Source organism: Ambystoma mexicanum, chromosome 8 (genome assembly GCF_040938575.1).
Source record: "Ambystoma mexicanum isolate Mex_15411 chromosome 8, UKY_AmexF1_1, whole genome shotgun sequence".
In the NCBI taxonomy this organism is placed as follows: Eukaryota; Metazoa; Chordata; class Amphibia; order Caudata; family Ambystomatidae; genus Ambystoma; species Ambystoma mexicanum.
This window is the reverse complement of record NC_090929.1, coordinates 71,837,101-71,851,605: the sequence shown is the minus strand read 5'-3', so window position 1 is coordinate 71,851,605 and position 14,505 is coordinate 71,837,101. Positions and strand designations below refer to the sequence as shown.

The 14,505-nt window shown below is 51.8% G+C and overlaps 1 protein-coding gene across 1 annotated transcript in view; it reads left to right on the top strand.

The window, feature by feature from the left end:
- Nucleotides 1-14,505, top strand: part of SETX (senataxin) — a 1,477,926-nt gene that overhangs the window by 1,097,484 nt on the left and 365,937 nt on the right. Inside the window, exon 17 of the mRNA XM_069609306.1 lies at nucleotides 8,205-8,276. Coding sequence (XP_069465407.1) covers nucleotides 8,205-8,276 — 72 coding nt within the window. The remainder of the gene's footprint in view (nucleotides 1-8,204; nucleotides 8,277-14,505) is intronic.

Sequence of the window (14,505 nt, the reverse complement as noted above, 5' to 3'; positions counted from 1 at the left end):
ACTCAGACGGTACCAGTGCAGGTTGAGCCTTGTCGCGGCAGCGTGGCTGACAAATCTGGTACCCAGACCTTCTCAGCATGTCAGCGTCCTCTCCAGTCAAGCTACCAGTGGTCACGTATCTTCTCGTCAGGGAAGGAGGTGCAATACTGCACCACGACCCAGGATAGCTCAACCTGAAGGCCTGGCTCCCACAGCACTAGAGTTTGGTGGGTACGAGCTGACTGCAGGAAAGTCCTTGCGAAGGCCAGAGCGTCATTGACTCTGAAATTTTGTGGACGCAAATGGAAACGCTTCATGACCTGGGTGGTGCCGGTCGCAGAAGATTAACCCTCTCGGGGTCACGGCCCCCCCCAAGTGCTTCCGTACTTGTTGTCGTTGGCTAAGTCGGGGCTGGCGCACGCCTCCATCATGGTGCATCTGGTGGCTATTTCCCGCTACACCTGTTCTGCATGACGGCCCTTTATTTGGTTGCACTGTCTAGTGAAGGAATTCATCCAAGGACTGTTCTGTTAGTTCCCGCCGGTGAAGGCTCCTGCCCCGGCATGGGAACTCAGTGTGGTGCTAACTAGGCTCATGGGTGCCCCATTCGAGCAGGTGCGTCAGGCTTCACTTAAGTTCTTGTTTTGGAAGACGGCTTTCCTCGTGGCCATCACCTCTGCCAGGAGAGTAGGTGAGATCCAGGCTCTGTCCTGCCAGCAACATTACTTGACTTTCCCCTAGACAAGGGTGGTGCTTCGGACACACCCCTACTTCATGTCCAAGGTTCAGTCGGAATTTCATCTCAACAAGCCCTTGGTATTACCTATGTTTTCGTCTTCGCTGACGGCTGAAAGGACTTTGCACTCGCTCGATGTGGCTCGACTGCTGAAGTTTTATGTGGCCCGCATGAAGAGTTTCTGGGAAACTGCTTAGCTTTTTGTGAACTTTGGTCCTGTGAACTATGGGAAGGCTTTGTCCAAGGCTTCCATTTCCAGGTGGCACTCTGGCTGCATCACTCACTGTCACCTGTTGGCAAACCGACCGCTGCCTGGCTGTCCCAGAGCCCATTCTACCAGAGCGATTGCTGCTACGACGGCGTTCCTGTCTGGTGTGCGCCTCCTGGACATCTGTAGGGCTGCTACGTGGAGGTCGACACACACCTTCAGAAGATTCTACTGCATCGACAGGAATTCCAGAGAAGAGTGCAGAGTTAGCCAAGCTGCTATGCAACCTGTTCGCTTGAAGGTGAGCCTGGTGAGGAGGTAAGAGTAATTGCTTCTGTTGAGCCTTGCCACCTCCCGTGGTTGTGTATGTGTGTACTGCTATGTATTGTTTATTCATGAGCATGTGAATCCATAACTGTCCCCATGCTGGCGAAGGAACAGGTTACTTACCTGTAACTGTTGTTCTGATGTTTGTTAATCTGCTTAGAATCACATGCTGTGCATGTAGTCCGACATCCAGTGGTCACCGCATAGTATTGCATTTGTCTTTCGGGGACCGAATGGGGACAACGGCATAGGCATGTCTGTAGCACTAGCCCTATAGTGACGTGCAGTGTACCCAAAACCCTCACGCGCCGAGGTCCCTTGGATTGTTTTTTTGCGCCCAGAATACTGGTCGCCTTAAGCGGAGCTCATAAAGAGACATTGCCTTTGTCCCTTCGACCCTTGGTCGATTTATTTAAATATTGTCTTATAAAACCACCTACCGGACCCTTTCTTCGGCCGTTCCGGATCTCTGCCGAGACAAGACTTTCGACGGACGGTGATCCCATCGGCGCTGCCAACCACGTGGCCAGGCCTTCGAGCCTATACAGTAGGGAGAGTGGAGTCGGGTGGACATTTGTCTCATACTGAGAATGCCTTTCCCTTTCTCCTACCTTTCCTTTTCGGTCGTCACTGGTAACGTCCTCAGCTATGGAGAGGACTCCATTTAAATGTTGCTCGGGTTGTAAAGGCAAATTCCCGTGGAAAGATAGACAGTGACAACACAACCTCCGCAATGGAGGTTGTAGACCTCTCGACGGAGCGCTCTCGCTCCGCAGTGTCTGTCCCCGGCCCTGATAGGCACGGCTCTGGCCCTGCTTTGGGGGATGTACATCCCGGCGACACTCATGAACAATTACACGTCACAAAATACACAACCCCGGCCATTCCTCGACGATGTCGAAGAAGGCCTCCGCTCCAACGGGAACACCGGCCCAGCCCTCCCCGCAGCCGCAATCGTGACTAGTGACTGGGCCTATAACTTCTAAGGGCGCTAACCCCAAAGTATCAAGCGCCGGTGAGATGCACCGAAAGAAGGCGTCCGTCAACGGTAAGGTTCCACCTCCACCGAAGACTCCACACCAACTCGAGGCTGGTCGCCGAGAGCATAGCGAGAATCGTCTCCGATGACACTCAAACGGCGGGCGAAGGAGTCGCCAAAGCCTACTGCGAAGGTCAAGGAGACGCCGAAACCTAGCGAAGGTGAGGACAGGAGCGTCGGGAACGCTCCCCTAGGTCGAAGGAGAGTCTCAGAAACTCTCTCCACTGTTAGGCCCATGAGAAGGTTTCTTGGAAGGCGATAGGGGGATTTCCTCCACTTTGTGGGAGAAATCCCGACGTTTAGAGGAGGAAGAACAGGTTTTTCCACCCCTCGACCCTTCTGGGTCCTCCCATTGGACCAGGGAGAGATTTGAGACCTGTATGGACAGGATAGATAGATTTGTGTCCTGTCCTGTCCTGTTCTGACCTGACCACACCTAGAAGGCCAAGGGATGAAGATCCTCAGGGCCCTCAAGCCAAGTTCCCAAGACTTGTTTCGACCCCCAGGATGAGGAAATCTACACAAATGACCTCAGTGAAGATGACCCTTAGGTGGACACCCAGGAAGAAGACCAATTCATGGACCCTGGGAACTTGAAAGATCCTGTTGAGGGCTTGGGGGTAGACCCCGACACATGTGAACCATAGCCATGGCAGTCTCCTTTGTCACCTGACCCTAATACTGTGGATTTGGCCTCCCCACAGACTACTCCTGTTAGGGAGCCTTCGCCTGTGGACGATCAGCCCACTTTTAATGCCATGCTACGCAAGGCTGCAGCACATTTTGAGATCGATATGGGAGACACTACCCCCGAGATCGATTTTGTGGAAAAAATCATTAAAGAAAAGCCACCGACTAGCCAGGCCATTCCTCTCCCCGCCTCCATCAAAAGGCGCCTTGCACCCTCTTTGTCTACACCAGCCTTGGTCAGGGGTGTTAACCCACAGATTGAGTTGCTATTCAGTCCCTGCCCCTCTGATCCTTTATATATTAGAGGTCACTCCATCCCAGACTCTCTAGTGGTGACCACCACGAGGAAGAGGGTGGGGGTTCCTCTATCCACCGGAGAAGCACCCCCTGATAAGGAAGGGAAGAGGCTCTATGCACATGGGAAGAAGGTTACGGCCTCGGCGGCTTTCGCTACGCGTATTGCCAACAATACAACCTTGTTGGCCAGTTACGCTGATGCCCAGTGGGCCCTGTTATGCAAAGGCCTACAGGAAGTTCCTGAACCACTTCGCACCAGTCCTTTGGCCACAGTTACCGAAAGCACCCTAGTGAACCAAAGCATCATTAAGAACACCTTAGATGCTGCGGAAACGGCTGGGCGTTCCTTAGTCCAAGGCATACTCCTCAAAAGACGTGCATGGCTTAGAAACCCGGGTTTCAAGCCAGAAACTCAGGTGTCCCTCATTAATAAACCCCTGGTGGACTCCAACCTGTTTGGAAAGGCGGTGGATGAAGCCCTGGAAACAGCAAAGAAGGAAAATGTGACCTTAAAGACTTTAGACCAGATCACTAAGCCCTCCAACAGGCGCGGACCTGGCAATAGATGCCTTTTTCGTGGCCAACGCCAGCCTCAGCAGCAGTATGCCTCGGGCAGAAACTAGTCCTCCCCTCAAGGAACCAGTAATTACAACACGCAGTATGCCCAGAGAAGCCAATGTCGTGGCAAAGGAAAGGGTCGGGGCCCTACTCCTAGAGGATCCCAGGCCGCCGCCACTAAATGACCCGAAGATCCGGGTCCCCTCCCATGCCTCCCTGGTCAGGGGCCGGTTAACATCCTTTCTCCAGGCATGGGAGGGAATTACCACAGACCGTTGGGTACTGTCAACAGCAGCCCACAGCTACTGTATCGAGTTCAGCCGGTCCCCGACATTCAGACCTCCAAAGGGAAGACGTCTCACACCAGGACACCTTCTCATCCTTCTTCAGGAATAGAATTGCTCCTGGAAAAAGGAGCCATAGAGGTCGTGCCTTTGTCACAGGTAAAGGAGGTATTCATTGTACTTCCTTGTACCCAAAAAGATCTATCCATGCACCCTGTATTAGATCTGCGCCCAGCAAACACATTTGTAAAACCTCAAAAATTTCGTATGGTGACTCTGCAGGAAGTTATCCCCCTGCTCACACAGAAGGATTACATGGCAACACTGGACATGAAAGATGCATACTCTCATATTTCAATGTTGCCAGCGCACAGAAAATACCTCGGGTTCATGATAGAAGGCAGACACTATCAGTTCAAAGTGCTACCCTTCGGCATAGCCTCAGCGCCAAGGGTATTCACGAAAGTACTGGCAGTGGCAGCGGCTCATCTGCACAGGTTGCCCATTCCTGTTTATCCTTACCTTGACGACTGGCTCATAACGGGGATTCTTTCGAAACATGCTTCTCGAATACCCAAAAGACTATAGACCTCTTGTTCCACCTGGCCTTCTCCATCAATGAGAAGAAGTCCAGTCTAGATCCCAGCCAGGTCAAGCAATTCTTAGGGGCTCTAATTCAAACAAAGAACGGCCTCTTCTTCCCCTCCAATGAGAGGATCCAAAACATGCTGTTTCAGATCCCTCAATATGTAGCCGGTCGAGAGGTGACGATACGCAAAGCCATGCGATTGCTGGGAATGATGGCGTCATGTATTTACTTGGTTCCTCACGCGCGCCTGCACACGCGCCCAATGCAAGAGTGGCTCAACAGCCAGTGGTGTCAGGCCAGCGGACAATGGGACGATCTAGTGGTTGTCTCGCAAGCCCTGATTCTCTCTCTGCAGTGGTGGTCAAGGGAGAACCTCGTGAAGGGGAACTCCACCACCACCGCAATGGAAGCCACTCTAACCACAGACTCATCACTCACCGGATTTGGGGGGGGGCTCACCTGTCCCATCAGACTGCGCACAGAGTTTGGACTTCAAGTGTGGCGTCCAATCATATAAACCACCTGGAATTGTTGGCGGTCTTCAAAGCACTGAAGGCCTTCCAGACACATCTACAAGGAAAGACAGTGCTGATCCTCACAGACAGCACCATGGCCATGTATTACCTGAACAAGCAGGGGGGCACTCACTCCCCAGGTCTGTCCAAACTGTCACAGAACATCTGGAAGTGGGCTCTCACACATGTTCCTGTTATCATACCATGTACCAGGGAAACTCAATATTCTGGCAGACGGACTCAGCAGAGACTTCCCTCTACCCGCAGAGTACGAATGGCAATTACACAAAGACATCGTCTCCAACGTTTTCGCAGAATGGGGCTTCCCAGAGATCGACTTGTTTGCAACTCTGGAGAACGCCCAATGCCAAGATTACACCTCCAGGTACCCCCAGAACCGCTCCAAGGGAAACAGACTCTGGATAACATGGTCAGGGAAATGTCTATGCTCCCCCCACCCCCCGACTCCCCTTCTCAACAAGATAGTGCACAAGATGCACCAGGAACCAGTTACAATGATACTGGTGGCCCCCATGTGGGCCCGCCAACCCTGGTTCGCTCATCTGATGGAGATGTCACTATCTCCTCCGTTGAAACTAACATGCCCGTACAACATGTTGTCGCAGGACAGGGGCCTGACGCTGCACCCATGCCCGCAGACCCAGCCTGGCTCCTGAGGTCATAGAATTTGGATATTTACATCTCCCTCAGAGATGCATGGACATTCTTAGGGAGGCAAGAAAACCAAACACTCGTTTCTGCTATTCTAGTAAATGGAAACGGTTAGTCATCTGGTGTAACTCAAGGAGCATCAACCCCGTTGACTGCTCTCCCACACATATTGTTCTACACCTAACTCACTTGCTTGACTCCGGTTTAATCTTTAATTCTATTAAAGTTCACCTAGCTGCACTCTCCGCCTACACTACGTCACAACATAAGGTGTCATGGTGGAAGGTTCCAGTTATTAAAACCTTCATGGAGGGAGTGAAAATAACTCGCCCTCCTGTATCTAACCCAGCTCCCGGATGGGACCTGAACGTTGTGTTAACCAGGCTAATGGGCTCCCCCTTCGAGCCCATGCATAAAGCAAGCCTTAAGGATCTCACTCTTAAGACAGCTTTTTTGATATCTATCACCTCCATTAGGAGAGTGGGTGAACTACAGGCGCTCTCTATCTCAGACCCCTTTGTAACAGTTCACAAAGATAAGGTGGTTTGAGGCACACACCCTAGGTTTGCACCTAAATTAATTTCAAAGTTCCACGTCAACCAGTCAATAGAAATACCAACGTTCTTTCAAAACCCATCAAACTTGGGAGAGAAGACCCTGCACACACTTGATTTGCGCAGGGCGGTCATGTTTTATATGGAAAGAACTCGACCACTAAGAAAGACTAATCAGTTTTGTCTCAGTGGCTGCAGGAAGAGAAGAAGATGGAGTTTCCAAATCCACTATACCTAGATGGATTGTCCAGTGCATCACTCTGTTACACTCTTCCTAAGAGAGAACTGCCCTTCAAGCCTAGAGCACATTCTACTCGAGGCACCAGAGCATCCATAGCATTCATTGCAAATGTTCCCCTTGAGTCCATTTGCAAAGCGGCAACCTGGAGTTCTGTACACACCTTTACAAAACACTATTGCCTAGATGCTCAATCTAGGTCTGATTCTCAGGTGGGACAAGCAGTACTAAGACATCTTTTTTCTAATGTTCCTTATCACAACCCACCTCCAGCTCCGGGTACTGCTCGCTAGTCTATGCACAGCATGTGATTCTAAGCAGATTAACAAGCATCAGAAGACATGCATTACTTACCGTAAAAGCATTTCTGATGATTGTATCTGCTTAGATTCACTTGCGCCCACCCTTCCTCCCCGCTCGGATGGAAGGAACATAGACGTCCTATTACTTTTCTCTTTTCTGTACTCACTCACGTTAGTCATAAGGCTCCCTCATGGCAGACAAAATACAATCGGAGGGACCTCGGCGCGTGAGGGATTTTGGGTACATTGCACGTCACTATAGGGATAAAATGTCACACACAAGCCTATGCCGACGTCCCCTTTCGGTCCCCGAAAGACCAGATTCAATACTCTGCGGTGACCACTGGATGTCGGACTATATGCACAGCACGTGAATCTAAGCAGATAGAATTATCAGGAACGCTTTTACGGTAAGTAATGCAGGTCTTCTCCAGCATGGGTCTGGCATGGATTCACATGCAAACCCTCCCTCCTGCTCCTCTTTGGCTCTTCTTGGTCATACTGCCACTTTACGTGCCAGATCTGAAGATGGCTGCCGGAGGAGGGGCTTAGGGAGAGGGCAGTCATTAGCTGGGGGCAGTATGACCCAGAGCTCAGTGATTGGTTTAGGAGAGAAAGACAGTTTATAAACGACAGTGAAACTGTTTTTTCTTTTACCGAGAATTCCCAGCCTGACGACGGGGAATATTCATGAGCATGCGAATCCATGCCAGACGCATGCTGGAGAACAACAGTTACAGGTAAGTAACTTGTTCCTTATGAAGCCACGAGAGAAAGTTGAGGAAGTTAAGATATTTATGGTATAGCAAGAACAATTTCTACAGGATAGAAAGTAAGCATGTCCCACTAGAGGGGTGATTCTACAATAAGGTTTTATGAGATGGGCCGTTTAGATGTGCAGGGAGTTCTCTGCGCTAATGTAAAGGCATTGCTTTCATGAAGCTTGGTAAATGCATGCTACTTGCAGTAGTGAAGGCGAAATCAATAGTTTTCTGGAACACCCTGGAGACTAACCATAGTAGCAGTAACAGAGTCTTAGGAGATTCTGAGATCTTAAATCAACTAGCTATATCGGCAGAGTAAAAAGTGTTCCGACAGTCTTTACATGTGTCCTCATTTATGTATCTCTTGTTTGGACGGTACCTGTACATGTGCACTATGGCAGCAGGTGGGACTGGCTGCTCTGGTAATTATTTTCATTGGATTCTCTTCCCAGAATGAAGATCTGGATCAAGAAATTGGTCGAGTCGCTGCAGAAAGACAGCAGCTGGCGGGTCAGCTTAAACAGGTAAACCGCTTGAACATCTCGATTACTGCCGGGCTGCAATCAAACATGCAGCATCTTCTTGGGAGAGCAGCCTGGCTTTGAGAAGGTGCCTGTTGGTTTATTTTTATTTTCTTTTTTATTCTTTGTGATTCATAAACTGAGTTTAAAAACTGTTGTTGTTCGAGAGAAATGTGTTGCTGCTTTGAGTCTATGTGAATTGCTCATTACCAAGTAGGTTTGCACATTATAGATCCCTAGAACAGCAGTTTGGCAGACCTCATGGCTCATTTCAGAAGAATGGGAGTTTGTGGCTAAACTGTTGCTCGTGCAAATAGACATTTCTTGTTACTAAAATCTATTTGAGGTTATTAACATTTTTTAATGTGTTGGTGTGTGCTATTGTATAATGATAGTGATTTGTTATTTATATAGCGCTTTTGCCAAAGTGGTATACAAGGAACATATTTACCTGCAATTATCATCCAACCCAAGTTGGTACTCACTTATCGTCCTTAGAAGGATGAAAGGCTGAGTTGGCCTGGCCGGAATTCGAAACTGCAGATCACACTTGTAATGCTTTGGACTGCCATTTATTCGACGATGTTTTACTTCCTGCTGTAACATCACGGAAAGGGAGACTGTCAAGATGGATTGCTAGAATCTGGCCTGACTGACAGATTTTAGAAGGCCACCGTAGTTATAATGAGCAGGGGAACTCTGAGACCCAATCAGGGTAAATGTGGAGAGCAGTCAAGGCTATTTTCAGTATAGTGCGTGTGGGGTCAGGGTTGCACAATGAGTCCACATAGTACAGCACCCAATAATTCAATTTAGACTTGAATGTATACAGATAAAATATTTGTTCGAGGGGATTGGGTCCTCCGACGTATTCCATATATATGACAGTAATCGCCACAGCTGTGCTGCTTCGGAAAATCTTTCTGCGTCCTGCGTCGATGACGTCGATACGCCGTCCTCAAGGACCTCCTCCGACGGCCGACGTCACCCGATGTGATATGTAGGACGCACGTAGCCTCAGTTCAATTTTTTCCACAAACGTGTTCGCTTCGTGAATCTCGGTACGCCTCGACTCTTTGGAGTTCTGTTATATTTTATCTCGGTTCTTTGAACCTGTTGGCTTTTTGTGAAAAGCCTGTTCGTGACGATGTCTACCTCGTCTTCAACCCCGCGTCCAGGCTTCAAGAAATGCAGGGACTGTGGGTCCAAGATGTCAGTAACGGACTCGCACAACGCCTGCCTCTGGTGCCTCGGGGAAGCACACGACACGGACGACTGTGTCGACTGCCAGTCGCTCACAGCCAAGGCCTTGCGGGAGCGCAAGAAGTTGTCAGTAGGTAAGGTGTCTAAGCCCAGGAAGTCCAGGTCTGCGGGGCTTTCAACGGATGATTCGAGAGGCGACTCTCCGCGTCATTGTCTGAGGTCCAGTGGGTCTCCTTCCAGGAGTCGGTCTCGCCACTCCTCTGCCTCTTCGAGGCATTCCCGGAAGCGCCGGCATCGGTCGCCTTCCCCGTCCTCTTCCGAGGACTCTGCCCGTCGGCGGGTCGCTTATCCCACCATGCAAGTGACACCGGAGGAATGGGCTTTCTTCGGGAAGATGTTGGCGATTCTTGAATCGCAGGGCACCGGTCCATCCGCGCCTCCGAGTGGGGTCGGTCGTGATCGGTCGAGAGACACCGCTCGCACGCCTTCAGGCTCGAGTGGTCGGCACGGTTTGCGGGAGAGGTCCCGGTCAGACAAGGGTAACCGTTCTCGCCATGCCCGTTCCAGGTCCCGGTCCTCGACGCACTCGAGACCGCGTGATCCTGTGCCGTCTTCGAGGAAGACGTCGATGCCTGTGGTGCCGAGGTCGTCGACGACCTCTCTCAAGGCTCTGCTTTCGAGGGGGTCGTCGACGTTGTCGGCGCCTAGGTCGTCGAAGGACATGCTCGGAGCCCTGGCTTCGAGGCCTGTGTCGATGCCGCCGGTGCTGGCGGCGCTGCGGCTGACGTCGGCGCCAACTCGTTCGGCGCCCTCAACGCCTTTCGAGGCGGTGGTGTCGGAGGGGCCCCGTAGCACGGGGGTAGCCCCTAGAAAGGCTCTGGGTAAGGTCAGGCATAGCTTTGGTCCCCAGGTGTCTTCCTCTCACCGCCTGGAGTACATTTCAGAGGGTGATGAGGGCTCTGATGAGGGCTTGGTTACGGTGCCTGATGAGCTTCTCTCGGGCCATAGCCAATTTGATGACGTAAGACAGTCACTGCATGATGCCAGTGGACTGGACACCTCTCCGGCAGTGGAGTTTTGTAAGCCAGAGCCTGGCACACATGCAGATTCTTCGTACCGACGCCTTATGTCTCGGGTCACTGAGTACTTGGGATGGTCAGCTCCCCCAGGGGAGTTTGTTCAGGATGATCTCACGGACATCATTGATCTTGGTCCCCCCACTGACCCCTTACTGCCGTTTCATATGGCTCTTCAGAGAAGGGTGGCGGCGGCTTGGACTGCTCTGGAGAGTCTCCCGGCAGTGGGCAAGTCTTTGTCGCGAAAATACCATCCAGCCAGTAGCGACCCCTGCTACTTGTCCAGGCACCCCACTCCGGAGAGTTTGGTGGTGCAGGCGGCTATGGCCCCGGCAAAGCAGGCGTCGTATCCTACCATCCCTCCGGATAGGGACGACAAACGTTTTGATGGCTGGGCGAAGAAAGTGTTTTCTTCAGGGCGTATGGCGCTTCAGGCGGCCAACTCCGTATGTGCCTTGTCTCGTTTCACACACACTCTGTGGAACTGTGTTGCATTAGCGGCTGAACATATTCCCGAAGGGGACGAACGGGATGGTTTCCTTGCTATGGTTCAGGATGGCAAGGATGCCATGTGTGAGGCCATTCAGTCGGGTTTGGACATGGCAGATTGTGTCAGCCGGTCCATGGCGGCGAGCACCGTAATATGCCGGTTTGCGTGGTTGCGGAAGTCTGGGTTCGTTCCTGATGTGCAGTCCCGGCTCCTCAACATGCCCTTTGACGGTGAACATCTTTTTGGCAACAAGGCTGACGAGAGCCTTGAGAGGTTGCAGACCTCCAAAGCTGCATCATAGTCGTTGGGCGCTGCAGTTCGACAATCTCTGCCTTTTTGTCCTAGGGGACAACAATGGAGGGGAGGTTCCTTTCGCTATTACTCGTCCTTCAGTAAAGCGAGAGGAGCTGTCGGTCAAAGAGGCCACCGTAAGAGTGCCAGAGGTTGAAAACAGGGTACTCGAGGTGCCAAGGCCGCTCATGCAGTTGCCTCTTTGCCCTCGGGCAACGCCGCAGCCGCTACCACTCAGTCATGAGGCCAGGTCCCATGGTTCACCGGTTGGGGGAAGGCTGGTGCAGCATCTTGTAGAGTGGTGTGTCATTACTTCAGATGTGTGGGTTCTGTAGACCATAACCCACGGCTACTGTCTTCCCTTCCGGCAGAGGCCTCACGACAATCCACCTGGGAACCTCTTTGAAGAGTCCGGATCCGCTCCTTGCGCAGGAAATTCAAGCCCTGCTGGAGAAAGTCACCATAGAACTGGCGGAGAGGAACAAGGGATGGTATTCCCCTTATTTTTTGATTTCGAAGAAAGACTGGGGATTGAGACCCATCATGGACTTGTGTTACTCTCTCACAAGTCCTCCAGGCCCTTCAGCTTCAGAACTGCTTGGTGTTTCTCGACCTCAAGGACGCTTACTTCCATGTGCCGATCCATCCCAAGCACAAGAACTACCTGAGGTTCGCGGTTGGCGACTCGCACTTTCAGTTTCGGGTCCTGCCGTTCGGATTGACCTCCGCCTGAGGGTTTTCACCAAGCTCATGGTGGTGGTGGCAGCGCATCTCAGGAAAGGGGGGATTCACGTCTACCCCTACCTGGACGATTGGTTGGTCAGGGGCAGCTCAACCGAGCAAGTCCTGGATCATCTGTCCGTCACCTGCCACTCCCTTCACAAGCTGGGCTTCTCCCTCAATTTAAAGAAGTCCCATTTGACGCCAACACAGCGGCTCCAGTACATCGGAGCAGTGCTCGACACATCCCTCGGGCTGTGTTTTCCTCCCCAGGTGAGGGCTCTTCACATTCAGCAGATGGTGCACAAGTTTCAACTTGCCCAGATGCTCCCGGGGTTCGAGTTCTTGAGGTTGCTCGGCCTCATGGCATCCTGCATTCTTCTGGTGCCAGAGGCTCGTCTGCGGATGAGATATTTGCAGTGGACACTCAAGCTCCAGTGGTCTGTCCTCCGGCAGGATGTCGGACCCTGTTCAGGTGCCACCCTCGGTCGCCCAGGACCTTCTGTGGTGGGCCGTCGAAGGCAATCTGATGAAGGGGGCCCCATTTTGGCTGCCCTGGCTGGAGGTGGCGATCGTGACGGACGCATCCCTCACGGGATGGGGAGCTCATGCCAACGAGTTGACAGCGGTCGTTGGTCTCCGTCGGAGTCCAGACTCCATTATCAATTTGTTGGAGCTGAGGGCCATCAGGCTAGCCCTGAAGGCTTTTCTGCCGACTGTGCAAGGAAAGTGTGTCCTGATTCTAACGGACAACACAGTGGCCATGCACTACCTCAACAAAAAGTGGGGGGGCAGCGTCACTTCCTCTGTGCAGGGAGGCGATGCAGCTCGAGTTCTGGGCCATCCAGCAGGACGTTTCGATCTCGGCTGTTCATCTGGCTGGAGACGACAACGAGACGGCGGACGCTCTGAGTAGGCAGAGCACGATCTCTCACGAGTGGGGGCTGGCTCAGGAGATTCTCCTGGAGATCTTTGCCCTTTGGGGGACCCCTCAAGTGGATCTCTTCGCCTCCAGTGTCAACCGGAAGTGCGAATGGTTCTGCTCGCGGGAATTTCCTCCAAAAGTAGCCTTAGGAGACGCGTTTGTGGTGGAGTGGTCATTCCCACTGCTGTACGTGTTTCCTCCAGTCCCCGTCATCCCGCAAGTACTGCAGAGGTTACGGAGGTTCGGTTCCCGGATGATCCTCATTGCTCCGCCGTGGGCCCGGAGGACGTTGACCATTAAAGGTTACCTGGCAGCGCTGTCCATATTTAAGCGCTCGTCCGAAGAATGTTCCTATTTTAAGATTCCTTTAATTTCTCTGTTTTTCAAAGGGCTCACTAATTTGTTTCCTCCGTCACCTTTTCTGGTGCCAGGTTGGGATTTGAATCTTGTTCTTAAGTTTCTTATGGGTTCTCCGTTTGAGCCTTTGCATTCTTGCCCTTTGAGACTGTTAACTCTGAAAACTGTGTTTTTGGTTGCGGTTACTTCCGCTCCCAGAGTGAGTGAGTTACAGGCACTTTCAGTTAAGCCACCCTTCACTGTGTTTCATAAGGACAGGGTTGTCCTTGGAGTTCGTCCTTCCTTTCTTCCGAAGGTGGTTTCGGAATTTCATTTGGGCCAGAAGGTTGTTCTTCCGGCATTCTATCCTCCTCCACATCCTGGTAAGGAAGAGGAGAGGCTCCATAGGCTTGATCCTAGGAGAGCGTTGAGCTTTTTTATTTCACGCATGTCCCGGGTCAGAGTGGACGATCAACTCTTCATTGGTTACGCTGGAAAGCGTTTGGGACAAGCTGTGACGAAACGGATTTTGTCTCGTTGGAGTGTTACCGCTTGGCGGGAAAGGACCCACCGGCTGGCTTGCGGGCCCATTCCACCAGGGGTGTGGCTGCATCTACTGCCCTGCAGTGGGGTGTTCCTATTCGTAACATCTGTGATGCAGCCACCTGGGCTTCTGTACATACTTTTGTACGGCACTACTCCCTCGATTCCATCCGAGGACAGGATCTGGCCTTTGGCAAGGAAATCCTTTATTCCGCAATTTGATTGGGCATGCTAAATTTGTATTCTAAATTCTTTCCCCACCTCCTTGCTTTGGTACTTCTTTGGGAGTCTGTCAAAGATATGGAATAAGTCGGAGGACCCAATCCCCTCGAAGAACAAGTTACTCTCTTACCTGGTAACGTTCTTTCGATGGGAGGGTCCGACGACATATTCCATATCGCTCCCTCCCTACCTTCCCCGCTGCAGAATTTCTTATGCGATTGCAGCTTATGTGTCCGCAAGGCCTTGTGTGTCTAACTGGCAGCAGACTGGTGTCACACGTTCTGGGGGAAGAAACTACAACTGAGGCTACGGGCGTCGTGCGTCCTTATAACTTATAACATCTGGTGACGTCGGCCGTCGGAGGAGGTCCTCGAGGACGGCGTATCGACGTCATCGACGCAGACGCCGAAAGATTTGCCGAAGCAG